At 38.1% G+C, this 21240-nt stretch overlaps 1 protein-coding gene across 1 annotated transcript in view; it reads left to right on the top strand.

The window, feature by feature from the left end:
* Positions 1-436: 436 nt before the first annotated feature.
* Positions 437-21240, top strand: part of GALNT8 (polypeptide N-acetylgalactosaminyltransferase 8) — a 46128-nt gene continuing 25324 nt past the window's right edge. The window contains 2 exon segments of the mRNA XM_035028424.1: positions 437-1806; positions 8819-9113. Of these exon segments, the coding sequence (XP_034884315.1) occupies positions 1596-1806; positions 8819-9113 (506 nt within the window). The 5' untranslated portion in view covers positions 437-1595.

Here is a 21240-nt window from a genome sequence, read left to right as displayed (position 1 = left end):
GAGGGAGAAGCAGGCTCCCCGCTGAGCAGGGAGCCCGATGCGGGACTCGATCCCAGGACCCTGGGATCATGACCTGAGCTGAAGGCAGTCGCTCAACCAACTGAACCACCCAGGCGCCCAGTACATGTCCTCTTTAATACCCATCACCAGGCGAACCCATCCCCTCACCCCCCTCCCCTCTAGAACCCTCAGTTTGTTTCTCAGAGTCCATAGTCTCTCATGGTTCATCTCCCCCTCCGATTTCCCCTTATTGTCTTTTCTTACTGGCATTTACAGTTTAACAACTTCTCCAGCATCCAGGATAGGCTATACTAGGAGGAAGAAAACACAGGGAACTCACTGCTGTCATTCCTCAGCTCCCAAGATCTCCAGCCAGTCTGCCCACTTTTTCTCCACCTTTCAGTCTTCTTATGCAGGTTTTATGTATAATGTCCAGAGTTTTTAGCTGATCTTAGTGGGGAGGAATAGAGATAAGTGGATCTACCCCATTTCATGCCAGAAACAGAAATGATCATGCATTTTTAATTTATTTTTTACTCCAGTTTGCAGGTGAGAGCATAGGAAAGATGATGAAAACAAACAAAAAAACTCCACCTGATTACTTTTCATTTTGTTCTTTTTCATCTTACCTGATTTTCCAAGATCCGCATTTCTTTACTTTAATCCACATGTCTACTTCAGCTCTTGTCTGCATATACCATGTTTGGGAACCTAATAAAGCGTTCAAGGGACTGGGATGAGTGGGAGATATGATTATTGAGGGACCCAACACCAGAATAACAACTTTGAATTTTTGGCTCTGGAAAACAATTTGAAGTATTTAACAATGATGATGATTAGGTGATTTGTCCAAACATATAGTGAATGTGAGGTATGGAAGCGGAAGAGTTACTGGAAGTTGGGGCAGAGTAGAACTATGTTGTTTGGAACTGTGTAGATGACAAAAGAGGATGGGACCAGTGAAGCATGACCATCCCCTGGGGCTCACCCTCAGGGGCTGCTTCCAGCTCATCCACCTGTTTCTAGGTAGATTCAGCAGGACAGTCTTTCCTCAAGTTTGTTGAACTAGCATTTGCTGCACATCTAATATGTTCAAGACTCCGTAGAGTTAGATAAAAGGACATCTGAGATGTGATTCTTGTTCTCAAAATCATATAATATGGAAGCTTCCCATTTTGTGGATTCTTTTTTCAAATTATTTATCTCATATACTTCACATGCCCTTTCAGAGAGCAATTGTACCAGAGAGAGGGAGCATTAAAAAATAAAATAAAATGAAACAAAACAGAGAGAGAAAAGCCTCCCCCATCACAGCCTGAAGTAGCTCCAGGGGCAAGCATTAACCTGACTTCTAAGATAGTGCAAGGTGTGTCCAGGTACCCTACCAGTCATTGGGTGGCTTCCCTGGCACACTCCACATATGTGACACAGCTCAGGGAGAAGCCAGGCAGCTTGTGACAGCTTTTCCAGTTGAAGAATATCAGGCTTAGCAGGCAGCAGCCGGCAGAGACAAAGCTCAGCTGATTGTGATCTTTAGCTTACCTGGGCAGTGACACATTCAGGCCCGCAGGAGGTGACAGTTTCAGAGGCAGGGTATGATGTCCAGGAGAAATGTCCTCAAAATCCTCTGCATTGGGCTGGCTCTGGTTATTGCCACCGATGTCCTCCTGGTATTTTATACCAGGAGGACATTAGAAAAGTTGGTTTGGGGAAATCTCCAAAAGCAGCTTCATTTGCCTTCGTCTGAAAGGAACAAGACAGTGATAAAGAGACTCTCTCATGTGGAGGTGGATTTGTGGCATCTGAGTAAGTTTATAATATCAACTTGGAGGGATGGTGTGTGTGTGTGTGTGTGTGTGTGTGTTTAGGGACACTTAGAAAAAAGGGGCATGGAAGAAATAATGAATGAGAGATCACATTCTTTTTCTCAGTTGCTCAATTAAGCATCTGATATTGAATTCTATCCCTCCAAATGGGAGGTAAGTGAGAATTAGTGGGAATCAGAGCAAGCAGTTGAGGGGAGTGGAGCAGGATATGTCTATGTGAGTGGTGTGTGGGTACACTTGCACACATACATGATCACAGGTACATGCATGTAGGCAGGGAGATTGAGGCTCAGTATAAAAACCCCTGAGAGGGCAGGAGCTGTTAAACAGAGGTGACAAACTCTGGGGCAAAGGCCTCCCTTCCAGGTTGCTGTGAGTTCCCATCAGGAATTAATGGGGACTGGGGCGCCTGGGTGGCTCAGTTGGTTAAGCGACTGCCTTCGGCTCAGGTCATGATCCTGGAGTCCCTGGATCGAGTCCCGCATCGGGCTCCCTGCTTCGTCCTCTGACCCTATCCCCTCTCATGTGTTCTCTCTCTCTCAAATAAATAAATAAAATCTTTAAAAAAAAAGGAATTAATGGGGACTTGTTAGAGGACCCAAGATTGAACCCTGACATGGCCATGATCAACAAGTGCTTATCTCTCTCAGCCATAGACTCTGGATCTATAAATGGAGATGAGAGGTTACCTGCTGGATCTCATACAGTTGTGAAATATATGCAGAAAATGTTCTGTAGACTGATGTGTATCACATTTTAATCTCTCTCTTTTTAAGTTGAGGTATAACCGACACCTAACATTATGTTAGTTTCAGGTATACAGCATAATGTTTCAATATTTGTATATATTGTGAAATGATCACCATAATAAGTCTAGTTAACATGCATCATCCCATATTTAACAATTTTATATGCAAATACAGGATTAACTATAGACACCATGCTGTACATTATATCCCATAACTTATTTATTTTATAACTGGAAGTTTGTACCTTTTGACGCCCTTTACCCATTTCACCCACCTCCCCCATGCCCTGCCTCTCGCAACTACCAATCTGTTCTCTTATCTATGAGCTCATTGCCCACCCCATTCTTTTTTTTAAATTCCACATATAAATGATATCATACAGTAGTTGTCTTTTTCTGTCTGACTTATTCAACTTAGCAAGATGCCCTCAAGATTTCCCAAATTTTAACTTCTTCACATGAATTCTGGGGTTTTAAAAATTTCTTTTCTGGGGTTTATTTTTGATTCTGGCTCACCGTGAAACTCTAATCCCTCTGAATTTTATGTGTCTCAGGATCTGACTCCAGTGAGGGGCACAGCTATGTTTCCTCTGCTCCCAAGTGAGAGGGATCTAATGCTTGTGCCCCTGAAGGGAAGTGTTGAATGTGTGAGCAGGGAAGTGACTGCACAGACATGAGAGTGTGTGCACATGGGGGCTGGAGATGGGGAAAATCCCTTCTATAATGAGAACTGAGCATTGTCAGGGTTCAGGGTGAGGCCAAGGGATAGAGAGAAGGACAGACAGGAGAAACAAAAGGAAGAGTTTAAATGGAGACTGGAGGAAAAAGGGAAAACAAGATGAGGGGAGAAAGAAAAAGCACCATAGCACCGTCTACATCCTCCTTCATAAGATGCATCATATTTTATTGTGGTACAAGTTTCTGGAGGGCAAATTTCATAGGGGCTTGCTTAGTGAGTATTTTATAGAGTGTCTTACCACTTTATTCCCTGTACCTGGCATGTAGAAATTATTAATCAATGAATAAATGAATGACTGTGGAAAGGAGAAAACAAAGACAGGCAGACAAGGATGAAGGGAAGAGGGGTACAAGGCAAGAAAGTAGATGAAACAGAGAAGATTGTAAGATCCAGAAGCCCTGGCTTTGAGCACACCCCAGTGGATTAACATTAACTATGCAAATGTGCTTAGTACAGCTTCACCAGAGGATGCCTGTGTACCTAACCAGTCACCGTCACTCTGGGGCAGAGCACCCAGACCACACCAGGACTCTCTCACCCAATCCCAGGGTTCATCCTATTGGCTCAGGCTCCTCTGGCCTTAAAATAGTAGGACTTCTGCCTCAAGCCTGACTACTCTTTCCTTCAGCTGGGACAAAGTATGCCTTGAGAGCCACCCAGAACCATTGGGTGTACTTCCCCTGCTTTCTTTGCAATGACCAGTTCCTCCTTTTCTTGTTATTCTCAGTGCTTCCCCCTTTATTCACTCTAAAATGATATGGTGTCGGGGACTCCCTACCACCTGAGATGAATTTCAGAATGTCTTCTGGACTCTGTTTCCAGATCACAAATGCTCTTCTTTCCTAAAGGGCTTCCTGAAATCAAAAGCCTGTTCAATTACCAATCATCCTGGTTGCTCATTGCCTTCAAAAAGATTGACAAAAGTCATAAGTCAATAAGGATGTCTACACAAATTATGTAAACTATCAAGAACAAAAGCAAACATGTGATGATAATTGTGGGAGGGGTTGATGACCCTAAACTAATTTGATGGAACCTCCCTAAGGATACTTTGTCCCACCACAAAGACAACATTGGGTGTGCCCCCCTTGGGTTCTGGAAAGTTTCAGTATAGTCATGGGGACAGTCTAGTGACACTGTATTCATCCTGATGGACTCTGCACTTACATCCTCAAATTAATTCTAGAGTGTCTAGGTCCAAACAATTTCCCATTGACAGCATCAATGAAAGAGAAAAATCAGATATTCCCCAAGAGGAGTGTAGGGGAATTCAAAGGCACAGAGATCCCAAGACCACCCTATGACCCTCACATACTTAGTATAGAAGAGTTTGAATAAAAAATACTATTCAATTTGGAAAACTGTAAAAATTCTGCTCTCATTTTTATTTTCCACTGGAGCAAATATGCTTGGTACTCACATGAGCCTTTTATAAAAGACCAACCATTTATTTTTCTTACCGAGTTTGCTTTGACCATCCTGTCTTTGCTTTTAAGCTCTTCCCTGGTTGTTTCTCCTTCCCTTTGGGCCAGTTTAATGCCACCTTCTAAACATGTCCTCCTCTAAGTTGAAGAGACTTTCCTGTTTCCTTTTTAGGGGCTGTATATTTAGCTGAAATTCAGTCCATGTTCTGCTCACCAAGCCATGTGCTGTGGCATGGAGCTGCACCTACTTAGAGGAAATTCACACAATAGGACGGTCCCCTCATCAAGCAGGTGCCCCTGGACTGTAATTATCCACAGATTTTCTTCTAACTTGTAGGAAAGTACTAGATGGGCTAGAAGGTGATCCTATCAGTCTGGTTGGAATTTAGAGAGTTTAGGGAGAATTAGTAGGAACTAAGTGGGTCCTTATGGTGGAATGCCTCGATTATCATTTTGGGGTTTAGTGCTGAGGAGTGTCATAATCCATTTTGGGCTTGGGAAATATTAATCTGATCTAGGTTTGGTCTAATGGAGGAGAGTCAGAAGTCTGTCACAGTAGCCCTTTACCTCATTATGAAAACCTGGCTGCCCTCTTTCCTCTGCTAACATTTCTCTGGCTGACCTCTCTGACGAGTTTTCTCACTCCTTACAGACTTTGTAATAGCTCCTGGTTTAGTTTTTGTCTCTGCCCCCAATCCTGTTATCCCCCTGGGTGATGCAGTGTCATCATTTAATACCTTGTCCTTTCCATCTGTGAAGCTCTTTACCTACATCCCACCTCACATTTCTATGGTGTATTCTGGACTTTGTCACCTCCCAGAATTGTTCACCTTAGAAATGACAAACTCATGCTGTCCATTCCTGATTGAAACCTCATGACTACAATACATCCATCGAACTTTTCTCTATAACAGTACTATTTCTCCAACTCTGCTCTTTGCAATATCTACAACTCCATTGCACACTTGTTCTGTTGCACCCACCTAAGAACCTCCCCACACTGTGTGAAATCAGTTGATCACCTTCTCTGTGCCTTCACTCAAGTGCTTGGTACTGCTGAAAAAATTCTCATAACTGAACCACTACAAATTCATTGTCACTTGCCTCAGCTGACCCTCTCTGGTCCCACGGTGCTTCTGTGTTTCAGAAATCAGGTCTTACTCCAATTTCTTATCATAACAATTTAAAAAGTTTCTCACTTTTCTTAATCCCCTTCCTCAGTTCTCCCTACCCCTCCCCCAGAAGAGGAAACAGAGAAAACAGAATTGATAGCCAAATTTTATTGTGTGCCAGGCTCTGTCCTTAGCACTTTATATGTATTAATCCACTTAGTTATCACTGAAACCCTGCGAGGTACTTGGCAAATCTAAGACCAAGAAGAGAAATCCCTTGGCCAAAGTCACACAGGTAGGAAGGTGTAGGGCTGCCTGGCTAAGGACTTTTAACATTGATGTGGTAAATTGTTGGATAGGATCAGCCTGTCTTGTCTGGCACTCTCCTTAGCAACCAGCCAGAGAAGATTCTCAATAAGTCTTTGGTGAATCAAAAGTCCAGATAAGAGTCAATAGGGAATTGGATGGGAGTGGAATGAAAAGAAAAGGATGAATTCTATCCAGAAGAGGCATACTCCACACATAGGCAATTGAATGGAGGTAGGGAAACAGAGTCAAAGGGGACCTGAGTTTTGGTGGTTGGGTAGGTAGGAGAAGAGTGGTTACCATTTGTAGAAATAGGGAGGTAACCTCAGGAGATTTGGGGGGAAGGTGATGAGTTCAGTTGTTAAGGAATTTGGGGAACTCGGGAAACAGCAAAATGAGAGACATCTCCAATAGACACTTGAGATGAAAGTGATGATGATAATGATGACCAACATTGACTGAGTATTTATTAAGTGACAGGTACAATTTTAACTGCTTTATACAAACTCATTTAACTGCTTTATACAAACTCATTTAATTCTCCTCAAAATCTATGTAGCAAGTGCAGCCGTGATTATCCCCATTCAGAGAGGTTAAGATGGTTTTCCTTAGGCCATGCAACTGCTAGCTGGCAGAGGTGACTTTCAAAATCAGGCAGTTTGAATTTAGAACAGCAGATTGTGTGTTGGGGGTGATAGTGGCCTTGAGTTGAAAGGCAAAGCCTTGGGGATAGATGAGATCACCAAGGACAGGAGGGGACAGAGGCCAAGGAGTGGGGTAATATTTGGGGGACAGGGCAGAGGTGCTTGTTGGATCCCATCTGTAATTCTATGGTGCAGAGAGTACTCACTGAGAGAAAAATGATGGCAGCATAGCCAGCACAGGCTGAGGTGAACCTAGCTGGGGGCAAGTGGCAGAGTCAGGTAAAACTGGTTTGTTTTTCTTCTGTTGATGATATTCCTAGCTGAATGATCATGTGCCCAGGCTCCAGGATGGAGCTATACCATGGGCCTTGTATCTGGAGACAAGGCCACTGGTTTGGATGGCACTGAGGAGAAGATATATTTAGTATTAAAATCAGACTCAGCTAAGCTGGCTCTCTGTGAGCTACTAATAGATTCTCCTTCCTTTGGGTAGGGAGATGGTAAGTCCTGGTTTGCCTAGAATGGTCCTGCTTTACACCTGTGGTCCTGGTGATTCTTGTTATGTAACTATTAATAGCACCCCATCTACTCTGAAAAGTGTCCAAATTAGATAGATTAATTATATTTTCATCACTAATTTAGGGGAATTGTGTTTTTGAGTGGTTTGGCAGGCAGAAGCACTTACATTGTAAGTAATTACTTCCTTTTTCTCTTTCTCTGTGGAGTCCGCAGAATTGAGCTTGAGGTACATATGGTGAGACTCTCCAAACAGAAATCTTATAGGGTTGTTGTAAAGGTGACATAAATAATGGTTGGAAAAGTGCTCTGAAATTTGGAGGCCACTTTCCAAAACTATTGTTATTGATGTCATGGATCCTAGAAGCCCTCTTCTATATAAAAGAGTCCTGTCACTGGTTTCTTTTCTTCTTCTTTTTCTTCCTTCGATCCTTCCTCCTCCCCCTCCCCTCCCCCCTCCCCCTCCCCCTCCTCCTCCTCCTTCTTCTTCTTCTTCTTCTTCTTCTTCTTCTTCTCCTTCTTCTTCTTCTTCTTCTTCTTCTTCTTCTTCTTCTTCTTCTTCTTCTTCTTCTTCTTCTTCTTCTTCTTCTTCTTCTCCTCCTCCTCCTCCTCCTCCTCCTTCTTCTTCTTCTTCTTTTTCTTTTCTTCTTCTCCTCTTCCTCCTCCCCCTCCTCCTCCTCCTCCTTCTTCTTCTTCTTCTTCCTCTTCTTTGTGAAGACAGTGTTTCTGAAATTGATGTGACCATTAGATTGATCTAGAGCAATTGTTAAAAATTCTGATCCCCACACTCCACCCCAGACCTACTGAATCAGAATCTCTGGGGGAGACCTGGGATTCTGTGCTTTTAACAAACTTTTGAAGTTTGCTTATGATTAAGCAAGTTGGAAAATGTGGGATTAGGACATCTCCAATTTAAAATTCTTGGCAAATCAAATATATAAGTGAAGGGAATGGTGGATAATGGTGCAGTTTAGAATAGATCTGCCTTTGTTAGCCACTGATAGTGTAGTATGATGTTTCAAATTTCATTGTACAAAGGAGTTACTCCTTGATTTTGTTAAAAATGCAGATTCTGTAACTTCTCTTCCCCTATCTCTATCTGACTCTATGATTCTGATTTAGTTGATTTGGGGATAAGCCTGAATACCTACATTTTAAAATAATCATGACAATTCTGATATAAGAGTTTCTTGCGCCTTATTCTGAAAAATGTTAGCTCATTATCAATCTATTTCTCAGGTCACAGTTTCTTAAGAAGACTTAAATGTGTAGGACTCAGGATAGATAAGCTCCGATAAAGGTTTAGGAGAGGTGTGTTCTAGTGCACACCTGGCCAGGACAGCCTTGCAATAGCTCTGACAAATTCCCTTAACAGACTGCATCCCCTGGGACAAGAGATTACACATTTCAGAATTTGAAGAGGAAAATATTTCAAGAAAATTTGGATAGAAAACAATGCCCAGGATTACCTGAAATATTTTCTCCCCTGCCTTTCATTTGCAGAAGAAAGTATGAAATTGGCTATGAAGCAAGAAGAAAATGTGGACAACACAGTGGTGAGGGTGAAATACGAACATCCTGTTCAAAAGGCATTGAAAATCAAAGCAAGTGAGACTAAGAAGCACAAACCCAAAGAGTTACTCTTCCCAGACTCACAGCTTTTCAGGCAGTGGGGTAAGGATCTTTCTGAGGCCCATCAGAAAAAGGCCAAGGACCTTTTCCAGAAGTTTGGTTACAACGTGTACCTCAGTAACCAGTTGCCTTTCAATTGCACCATCCCAGATACCCGAGATTCCAGGTAGGACAGACCAAGTTTGGGTTGCCAAGGGACCTTGGTTTAATTGGGGGATGAGCTTTGGGAGCAGTGAAAGTCAAGGGTTGAAAGAGGGTTGAGGAGTGGAAAATTGATGGGGAAGGAATTCTGGCAGGCTGACTGAGCAAAGTTCTTGTTTTTAATCCATTTTATAATGGCAGCTCAGAGAGGACAACTGACTGGTCCCAATGTTTACAGCCCCTTGGAAATGGGCAGAGATGTCAGAGAAACAGATCCTTGAGAACTGATAATGAGTCTAACTCATAATTGTACAGATGAGGAAACTGAGGAAAGACTTGTGCAAGCCACACTGAAGTTAACAGCTCTATTTGCTCCCATGGTGTTTTCCTCAAATTCTGTGTGAATTCCTCTCTGTTATTAATTCTAATTTAAAGAGCCTTCCCTGGGGCACGTGGGTGGCTCGGTTGGTTAAGCGACTGCCTTCGGCTCAGGTCATGATCCTGGAGTCCCGGGATCGAGTTCCACGTCGGGCTCCCTGCTCAGCAGGGAGTCTGCCTCTCTCTCTGACCCTCCCCCCTCTCATGCTCTCTATCTCATTCTCTCTCTCAAATAAATAAATAAATAAAATCTTAAAAAAAAAAATAAAGAGCCTTCCCTGGGGCGCCTGGGTGGCTCAGTCAGTTAAGCATCTGCCTTGGGCTCTGGTCATGATCAAGCCCTGCATTGGGCTCCCTGCTTGGCAGGAAGCCTGCTTCTCCCTCTTCTACTCCCCTTGCTTGTGTTCCCTCTCTCTGTCAAATAAGTAAATAAAATCTTAAAAAAAAAAAAAGAGCCTTCCCTCTCTTTCTCCATCAGTTTCTTCTTCCCATTGCTTTTTCTTTCTTTGCTTCTCCCACCATTCTTCGTAAGTCTTGAAAATAACAACTTTGTTGAGATATAATTCATATACAATTCATCAATTTAAAGTGTACAATTTAATGGTTTTTAATATATTCACAAAGTGGTGCACCATCACCGTAATCAATTTTAAAACATTTTCATCACTTCAAAAAAAATTCCATACCCATTAATAACCCCTCCTTGTTTACACATAATTCCTCATTTCTAGGCAACCATTAAGTTTCTGTCCCTATGGATTTACCTATTCTCGACATTTCATGTAAGTGGAATAATATAATATATGGGTCTCTCGTGACTGGCTTTTTTCACTTAGAATAATATGTTCTTTTTTATATTATTATTATTATTTTTATTATGTTCAGTTAGCCAACATACAGTGCATCATTAGTTTTTGATGTAGTGTTCAACGATTCCTTAGTTGCGTATAACACCCAACGCTCATCACAACATGTGCCCTCCTTAATACACATCACCTGACTGACCCATCCCCTCACCCCCCTCTCCTCTGAAACCCTCAGTTTGTTTTCCAGAGTCCAGAGTCTGTCATGGTTTTTCTCCCTTACTGATTTCTTCCCTTTCAGTTTTCCCTCCCTTCCCGTATGGTACTCCATGCTATTCCTTATGTTTCACATATGAGTGAAACCATATGATAATTGTCTTTCTCTGCTTGACTTATTTCATTTAGCATAATCCCCTCCAGTTCCATCCATGTCAATGCAAATGGTGGGTATTCATCCTTTCTGATGGCTGGGTAATATTCCATTGTATATATGTACCTAGAATAATGTTTTTAAGTTACATTCGTATTATAGTACGTATCAATACTTAACTCCTTTTATTGTCAAATAATATTCTTTTGTACAGGTACACCACATTTTGTTTATCTATTTTCCAGTTAGTGGAAATTTGGATTGTTTCCACTTTTTGACTATTAAGAATAATACTGCTCTGAACATTCATGTATAAGTTTTTGTGTGGACATATGTCTTCAGTTTTCTTGGTTATACCCTAGAAGTATAATTTCTGGGTTATATGATAACTCTATATTTAACATTTCAAGGAACTGCCAGACTGCTTTCCAAAGTGACTGCATCATCTCTAGCAGTATATGAGAGTGCTGGTTTTTCCACATCCTCACCAACATTTGTTATTCGTCTTTTGATAATAGATATTCTAGTGATGTGAAGTGGTATATCATTGTGGTCTTCATTTAAATTTTCCTGATGTCTAATGATAGTGAACATCTTTTCACGTGCATATTGGCTATTTGTATATCTTCTTTGGAGAAATGTTTATTCAGAGACTTTCTCCTTTTATTTTTAAATTTATTTTAATTTTATTATGTTAGTCACCATACAATACATCATTAGTTTTTGATGTAGTGATCCATGATTCATTGTTTTATTAATATGATTTTGTCCAGTTTATCTAATTTTTTTCTTTGGTTGCTTATGCTTTGGATGTCATATGTAAGAAACTATAATGCTTAATGCAAAGTCATGAAGATTTATGCCCTTTTTTTCTAAAAGTTTTGTAGTGTTAATCTTACATTTAGGTTTTTGGTCCATTTAAAATTAATTTTTGGACATGGTGTGACATAGAGGTACAACTTCATTTTCTTGCGTATGGCCATCCAGCTGTCCTAGCACCCTTTGTTGAAAAGACTACTTTTTCCACATTGGATTGTCTTGGCACCCTTGTCAAAATCAATTGGTCATAAATATAAGAATTTACTTCCAGATATCAATCCTATAGGTCTATTCCTTATGACATTAACTCACTGACTTGACAACTGTAGCTTTTGTAGTAAGTTTTGAAATCAAGAAGTATGAGTCTTCCAACTTTCTTCTTGTTCAAGATTGTTTTAGCTATTCTGAGATCTTGAATTTCCATATGAATTTTAGGATTAGCTGGTCAATTTCTACAAACAAACCAGCAGTATTTTGATAGGGACTAGATTGAATCTGTAGATCAATGTAGGGAGTATTGTCATATTAACAAATCTTTCAATCCATGAACATAAAGAATCTTTGCATTTATTTAGGTTTTCTTTAATTTCTTTCAACAATGTTTTGGGTTTGGGAGTGTAAGTTTTGTACTTATTTTGTTAGATATGTTTATCTTTTTGATGCTAGTTGAAGTGAAATTGTTTTCTTAGTTTCATTTTCAAATTGTTCATTGTAAGTCTATAGAAACACAATTTTTTTTGTATGTTGAACTTGTATCCTGCAATCTTGCCATATTCATTTATTAATTCTAATAGTTTTTTTAGTGGATATTTTAGAATTTTCTATTAGACTATGTTATTTGTACATAGAGAAAGCTATACTTTTTCCTTTCCAATATGATGATTTTTATTTAATTTTCTTGCTTAATTGCCTGACTAGAATCTTCAATAAAATGTCACATAGAAGTGGTGAGAGAGGGCACTTTGTTTTGTTCCTCATTATGGATGGGGGATGCATTAAATATTTCACCATTAAGTATGTTAGCTGTGGCTTTTTGTACATGCCCTTTATCAGAAATCTCATTCTATTTCTAGTTGGTTTAGTGTTTTTTTCTTTCTTTTTTTTTTCTTGTTATGAAGGGGTCAGATGCTTTTTCTGTGTCTATCAAATTGATCATGAGGTTTTATTCATTATCTATTGATATAGTGTATTACATAAATTGATGATAGGATGTCAAACAAATCTTAAATTCATGGCATAAATTCTACTTGATCATAGTATGCAGTTGTTTCTATATGTTGCTGGATTTGGTTTGCTAATATTTTGTGTCTCTATTCATAAGAAATATTGGTTTTTAATTTTCTTTCCTTGTGATATTTTTGTTTGTTCATTTTTTAAAAGATTTTACTTACTTATTTGACAGAGAGAGATTGAGAGAGAGAGAGAGAGTGCAAGCAGGGGTAGAGGCAGGCAGTGGGAGAAGGAGAAAGAGGCTTCCCGCTGAGCAGAGAGCCTGATGTGGGGCTTGCTCGAGGACCCTGGCTGGGATCATGACCTGAGCCGAGGGCAGAACCTTAACTGACTGAACCACCCAGGTGCCCCTTTTTGTTTGGTTTTGTAACTAAGTAATACTGGCCTCATAGAATGACTTGAGAAATGTTTCCTCTTCTTCTATATTTTGGAAACATTTGTGAACAATTGGTACTAATTATTTTTAAATATTTGGTAGAATTCACCAGAAGCCATCTGGGCCTGGATCTATTTTGGTGGGTAATTAGTGATCAGTAATTCAATCTCTTTACTTGATATAGGTCTATGTAGATTTCTATTTATTTATTTCAAGATTTTATTTAAATTCAAGTTAGTTCACATATAGTGTAGTATATTGTAGTTTCAGAGGTAGAATCTAGTGATTCATCAGTTGATATAACACCCAGTGCTCATGACATCAAGTGCCCTCTTAATGCCCATCACCCAATTATGCCATCCCCCCATCCACCTCCCCTCCAGCAACCCTCACTTTGCTCCCTTTAGCTAAGAGTCTCTTATGATTTGGCTCCCTCTCTATTTTCATCTTATTTTATTTTTCCTTCTTTTCCCCTATATTCATCTGTTTTGTTTCTTAAATTCCACATATGAGTGAAATCATATGGTATTTGTCTTTCTTTGACTGGCTTATTTTGCTTAGCATAATACACTCTAGTTCCATCCATGTCATTGCAAATGGCAAGTTTTCATTCTTTTTGATTGATGAGTAATATTTCATTGTATGTATGTGTATATATATACACCACATCTTCTTTATCTATTCATCAGTCGATGAACATTTGGGCTCTATCCATGTTTTGGCTAACAGACACATGAAAAAACGCTCAACATGACTCATCATCAGGGAAATACAAAACAAAACCACAAAAAGATAACACCTCACACCTGTCAGGATGGCTAAAATTAACAACTCAGGAAACAACAGATGTTGGCAAGGATGCAGAGAAAGGGGAACCCTCTTACACTATTGGTGGGAATGCAAACTGGTGCAGCCATTCTGGAAAACAGTATGGAGGCTCCTCAAAGAGTTAAAAATAGAACTACCCAATGATCCAGCAATTGCACTATTGGGCATTTATCCAGAGGATACAAAAATAGTGATTTGAAGGAGCTCGTGAACCTCAATGTTTATAGCAGCACTATCCACAATAGATTTCTATTTATTCTTGAGTTGCTTTTGATAATTTATCTCTTTAGGAATCTGTCCACCTCATCTAAATTTTCTAATTTGTGGGAAGATTGTTTATTTATAGTGTTCCCTTATAATCTTTTTTTATTTCTGGAAGGTCAATAATGATGTCCCACTTTTATTCCTGATTTTAGTAATTTGAATATTCTTTATTATGTTCTTGGTCAGTCTAGCTGCACATTTGTAAATTTTGTTGATGTTTTCAAAGAGCCAACTTTTCAGTGATTGTCTCTATTTTTATATCTATTCTCCATTTTATGTATTTCTACTCTCATCTTTATTATTTCCTTCCTTCTCCTTGCTTTGGATTTAGTTTGCACTTTCTATTTTCTTAAGGTGGAAGGCTCGATTATTATTCTTTTTTAAAAAATATACTTATTGATAGCTATAAATTTATTTCCTAGCTTCTCTTTAGCTGTATTCCATAAGTTTTGGTATATGGTGCTTTGTTTTTTCAGTCATCTCAATGTATTTTCTAGTTTCCCTTGCAATTTTTTTTTGACTCAATGGTTACTTAGGAATGTATTGTTTAATTTCCACATATTTGTGAATTTTCCTTTTTTTTTCTGTTTTCATCTCTAATGTCACTATTGTAATGAGAGAATCAATTTTGTATTAACTTAATCTTTAAAAAATTTATTGAGGCTTCTTTTGTATGCTAACAAATGATCTCTTCTGGAGAATGTTGTATGTGTAGTTTGAAAGTATTATGCTTTTATTGGGTAGAGTGTTCTCTAGATATCTGTTAGGTCTAGTTGGTTTGTAGTGTTGTTTAGTCTTCTGCCTAATCTTTTCTTGTTTATATTTTGCTTAGTTGTATCTATTATTGAAAGTGGGATACTGAAGTCTCTAATGATTATTGTTAAATTGTCTATTACTTCCTTCAATTCTGTCAGTTTTTATTTCATATATTTTGGGAGTCTGTTGCTAGATGTATACTTTTACAATTGTCTTATCTTCCTGATGGATTGATCCCTTTGTTGTTATAAAATCTTCCCTTATCATTACTAAGATTTTTATTTTAATATCTATTTTGTCTGATATTAGTATAACCACTCTAGCTTTCATATGGTTGCTATTTGCATAATATATCTTTTACTTACAATCTATTTTTATCTTTTTATCTAAAATATGTTTCCTGAAGATATAGTTGGATTTAAAAAAATGCAATCTGACAATCCCTACCTTTTGATTAGATTAATTCATTTAAATTTAATATTTTTATTGATATAGTTGGATTTATGTCTGCCAATTTATCTTTGTTTTCTAATGTTTCATGTCTTTTTTCCTCTCATCCTTTACTGATTGTTTTTTATGTTAAGTGAATATTTTCCAATGTAACGATATCATCCTTTTAATTATTTTTCAGTATATTTTAGAGTTATTTTCTTAATGGCTGCTCTAGGATTTATTGTGTACATCTTAATTTATCAGAGTCTACTTAGACTTATAATGAGATATAGGAAGGCTAGTCATATATAACTTTATTTAATCATTTTTGCTATTATTGTTATACATATTACATATATGTATGGTAAAAAATAAAAAATATATACTGTTATAATCACTTTATATAGTTTTATCTATTAAAATGAGGAAAAAGGAGAGGAAGTATAAATTTATGAAGTTTGTTATTTATCTTTTAAGTTATCATGTCTGATTCTCTCCACTTGTTCCTGTAGATTCAATTTACAATCTGGTGTCATTTTCTTGTGTCAGTACAGCTTTGCTCCCATCTACCTCTTTTGTGCTATTATTGTCAAGTATATTAAATCACTATATCTTATAGGCCCAACAATTAGATATACTTTAAAAAAATATAATTGCTTTTAAAATCAGTTAAGAGAAGAAATAGGCATTTATACTGTCTTTTATAATTGTGCAATTACCTTTACTGATGCTCTTTGCTCGTCTATGTGTGTGTGTGTGTGTGTGTGTGTGTGTGTGTGTGTGTGTTGAGTTACTACTGTCTGGGATTACTTGTTTTCAGGCTAAGGAACTTAGTATTTCTTGTAGGTGGATTTGCTACCAACAAATTCTCTCAGTGCTTATTTATTTGCCAATGTCTTCATTTCACTTTCATATTTGAAAGATAAAAGATAAAAACTGCTTGGTTAATTTTTCTTTCTGCACTTTGAATATGTCACTCCATTGCTTTCTGGCTCTATTGTTCTGATGAGATATCAACTATTAATATCACTGGGGTTTCCTTGTACCACAGGTAGGTTATTTTTCTTTCACTTCTTTCAAGGTTTTCTTTTTATCTTTGGCTTTCAACATTTTGACTACGATGTGTCTGGGTGTGTATCTCTGCATTTATCTTACTTGAAGTTCATTGAGCTTTTTGGATGTGTCTAGAAGTATTTAAATATGAGTATTTCTTTTAGGGGTTATGAAATATATCAAAAGTTGCAGCCTCTAAGTGCTAAGATCTTATAGCTGAATTCATCCAATATCAAATGAACATGGAATTGTGAGCAGGAATTTTTTTCCACAAATTTTATTCCATTTATACTTTTAACCACCAGAACAAAAGAATCATCATTGAGGATCTGACCCATAATCCATGTAATACATGGCAGTGGCCTAATGTAGCATTTGAATGATGAATTGATACTCTTCGTCACATCACCCTAAGAAGATGATTCCTCAGCATCCCCTAATTCTCTAAATCAGAAGGTAACTGGCATAGCCATAGATGGAGATGTGAGAAGCTACTTTTTCACTGAGACTCACTCGTCTCAACATGTAGATCACCCCAAAAGCATTCAGAGAAACCTTTTTCCTGTACAAGGATGGTAACAAAATTTCACCTTAAAGCCAACTCCAGTTGATTGGTAGTGACTACCTGGAGTATTGTGGTGGGAAAACTTTTGAGTCCATATGATCAAAGGCATGGATGATCTGTTAGTGATGCCTGCCATCATGAGAGGGGAGAATGGTGCCATGTGTGTCAGTATTTGCTACTTGTGAACCAGGACACAAATAGGACCTAACATATTTTCTCCTAGGTTGATTGCATAATTTAGGTCTTTAGGTATGAAGATAATATGCTGGGACCAGTTGGTAACTGAAGATGCCTTGTATTTATTGATTTTGAAACATCCAGATTTAATTCCATAAGGATTAACTCATGAAACTGCTTGTCAGAAAGCATTACTGTGGATACAAAATATTTATGAATCAAATATCTACATATATTTGAAAAATGTTTGAGTCACATCTGATACTACAAACCAAATGAGTACTCTTCCTCTCTGCTGTTCATAAAAAAAATCTTTGTGGCCCAGACATATATGGATTTCAGAGCTAAAGCATTCTGGAAACCATATGGTTTAAAACTATAGGAAGACCACTCCATTGACTTTCTTTGAGAGAAATAATTTAGTGAATTAGAGGTATTATTACATAGAATTACACAATAATGTAAGAATAGATCTTCTATGCCATTTAGTCCAGCTTCCTGCTAAGTGAGATGTCAAAGTGATTGTAATCACTGTTCCCCCACCTTTCTGGATAGCTATCTGAGCCCAGAAAAATGCCAGCCCTGGCAGCTCTCCTGTTCTCATGTCCTCGCTTTACCTTTCAGAGACCAGAGAAAGGCTACTCAGGAGAGCACTGTGTGGAATTGGAGAGTCAGTCAGTTACCTTATTGAGTTTAGGTGGATGTTAAATACCAACAAATGATTAAACACATGAAAAGTCATAGCTTCAATTGTTAATCTTTTTTTAAATTTTATTTTTATTTTTTTAAAGATTTTATTTATTTATTTGACAGAGAGAGACACAGCGAGAGAGGGAACACAAGCAGGGGGAGTGGGAGAGGGAGAAGCAGGCCTCCCGTGAAGCAGGGAGCCCGATGCAGGGCTCAATCCCAGGACCCCGAGATCATGACCTGAGCCGAAGGCAGACGCTTAACGACTGAGCCATGCAGGCACCCCCAATCGTTAATCTTTAATAGGGAATTTATCAAAATGCTGTGGCCAGGACCAGCTACAAAATTTGCAGGGCCCAGTGCAAAATGAAAATGTGGGGCCTTTTGTTCAAAAACTATTTAGAATTTCAAGATGGTGTTAGGAAGGTATTAAGCCAAGTTAAGTCACTAAGTGTGGGGACCTGTGTGACTGCATAGGCTGCACACCCAGGAAGCTGGCCTTGCTGCAGGTGTAACTTGTCTTAGGGAATCCCAATGTAAGAATATATTTTGCAATTGTTTAAAGTCTGTTTCCATGTGTACATATCAGTTTATTTGTTATGCACAATGGTAGTTTCAGGTAAAGTTATGATATACATAAAGTTTATCTTTCTAGCTCTAACACCTAGAAGCTACCTTTTCTCTTCTCCCATTGTGCCTTCTTATTGTTAGGGGGAAGTGGGGTGGACTGTGGTTCTATATTGGAAGGATTTGCCAAAGATCAGTTCCTGTAACTGTCATCCAACTAATAAATATTTTTTAGGATCTTCTGCTGCACTACCTAATATGGTAGCCAGTAGTCACATGTGACTATTTAAAATTAAATTAATTAAAATTGAATTAAATAAAAAATTTAGGGTTTTTTTTTTTTTTGGTTATATAGTGACATTATAAGTGCTCGATAGCCACACATGACTAGTGGCTATCATAATGGGCAGCACAGATTTAGAACATTTCCATCATTGCAGGAAATTCTGTTGGACAGAGCTGGTCTAACCATTCTGGGTCAGGTGTTGGGGAGCAAGGAGGAAGGAGAGATCATTCTTTTTGGAACTGCAGGAGCCACATTTCTTGCTTCCCTTGATATAAGGTTGGGAAGAGAATGTGGGGTGTGGATAAGAGAAGTGTTGGGAAAACATTTAGAACATAGCCAAGACAGTACTCAAAAGGAAGCATGGGAGACTGAGTGGAAAAAAGAAAATTTAAAGGTGGTTGATTGGATTATGTGGATTAGAGGGAAGAGAAGCTGAACAAAGTTTTAATCAGGTTTCAATTTAACTTAATTACCAACTCTTACTCTTGATTAAATACATATTTATTATATAATCAGTCTGTACTAGATATTAAGAACTGCCCCTGAACTTGAAAGAATTTAAGATTCATCTGTCACACTCCTTTGCCTCTGCTTTAAATATTGATGACCCTCAGGCTTTAGCTTAAGGCTCTTTTCTGCATGTAACTTGAGTGATTTTATCCAACTCTTACGAATTCAACCACCACTTACAGGGTGATGACTCCTAAATTCACTTGTCTCCAATCCAGATTGTTCAGCTGTGACCCTGGGACCATATATGCAATGACCTGCTGGGGAATTCCATGGTGTGACTCACAGGTGCTTCCTACTCAACATGGCCAAACCAAAATGTATCCGTTTCTTTTTCTCCTCTCATTGTTCCTAGTTCAGTGACTGGTGCCACTGTTCAAGTAATAAATGTAAGAACAAGAACAGCAATAATCACTGAAGTAGTAATAGTAGCAGCTAACATTAAATGAGCACTTCTTTTGTTCTGAGCATTTTTGCACATTATTGCATTTTACCCTCATAATAATACTGTTGTGAAATAATAGAAAAAATATATTTGTCTCTGTCCCCTCTTCCTGACACAGAGCTAAAATCCTTGTGACTTCCTAAATGATGAGAACACTATGAGTATTTTATGTTCTAATGAGGTGACTCTGAGTGGATCCCTGGTTGGCGGCTGGTTATCAGAAATATCTACCATGATAAGGAGCTTGGAATTTTCAGCCCCATCCCTATCCCTCAGAGAAGGGAGAGGGATTGAAAATAGAATTAATATTCGATCATGTGTATGTGGAGAAGCCTCCATAAAATCTCAGTAGTATGGAATTTGGAGAGCACCCAGGTTGGTGAACACATTAGTAACTTAAATACTACTCAGGTCCAGACAGCTCCACTGGTGAATTCTACCAAAGTTTAAACAAGAATTAGCTTCAACTCCTTAAACTCTTCCTAACAATAGAAGAGAAGGGAATACTCCACAACTCGTTATATGAGGTCAGTATTACCCTGATGCCAAAGTCAGATAAATACATTGCAAGAAAAGAAAACTGCAGAGCCGCATCCCATATGACTATAGATGTCAAAATCCTCAGCAAAATACTAACTGAATCTAACAGAATAGAAACAGGATTACACACCAAAACCAAGTTGGGATTTAAGCCAACAATATAAAATTGATTCAAACTCTGAAAATCAATCAGTGTAATACATCATATTGATAGAATAAAGGACAAAAGCCACACTATAATGTCAATAGACACAGAAAAAAAGCACTTGACAAAATCCAACCTTTTCATGATTAAAAACACTCAACAAGCAAGGAATAGATGGGAACTTCCTCAACCTAGCAAAGGGCATCTATAAAGAGCCCATATCATTCCTAATGGTGAAAGACTGAAAGCTTTCCCTATATGATGAAACTAAACAAGTATGTCCGACATCAACACTTGTATTCAAGATTTTAGTCAGGCAAGAAAGAGAAATAAAAAGCATCCATCTTGGGATGGAAGAAGTAAAACTGTTTCTATTCACAGATGACATGATCTTATATAGGAAATCATAAAAATCCATTAAAAACTATTAGAATTAATAAATGAATACAGGAAGGTTGCAGGATGCAAGATCAATACATAAAATTTATCATGTTTCTACAGATTTGTAGTGAACAATTCAAAAATAAAATTAAAAAAAAGTGTCACTTAGCATCAAAAAATACTTGGGAATAAATTTCACAAAGAAGTGCAAGCTTGTAGATGCAAAACTACAAGACATTAGTTAAGAAATTAAAGATTTAAATAAATGGAAAACATCCCATATTCATTGTTGGAACATTTAATTTTGTTAAAATAACAACAGTCTCCAGGTTGATCTACAACTGGATTTTTGGTAGAAATTGACATGTTGATCCCAAAATTAAAATGAAAACACAAATGATCCCAAATAGCCAAAACACCTTGAAAAGGAATAAAGAATAGAGAAAAGAAGAATAAAGTTACAAGACTCACATTTTCTCTATTTCAAAACTTACTGCAAAACTATAATAATCAAGACAAGGTTTAACTGGTTAAGGA

This window comes from Mirounga leonina, unplaced genomic scaffold (genome assembly GCF_011800145.1).
Source record: "Mirounga leonina isolate KUSES-001 unplaced genomic scaffold, KU_Mleo_1.0 Mir_201, whole genome shotgun sequence".
Lineage (NCBI taxonomy): Eukaryota > Metazoa > Chordata > Mammalia > Carnivora > Phocidae > Mirounga > Mirounga leonina.
The sequence above is the reverse complement of the archived record's forward strand: the minus strand, read 5'-3'. Positions and strand labels throughout refer to the sequence as shown.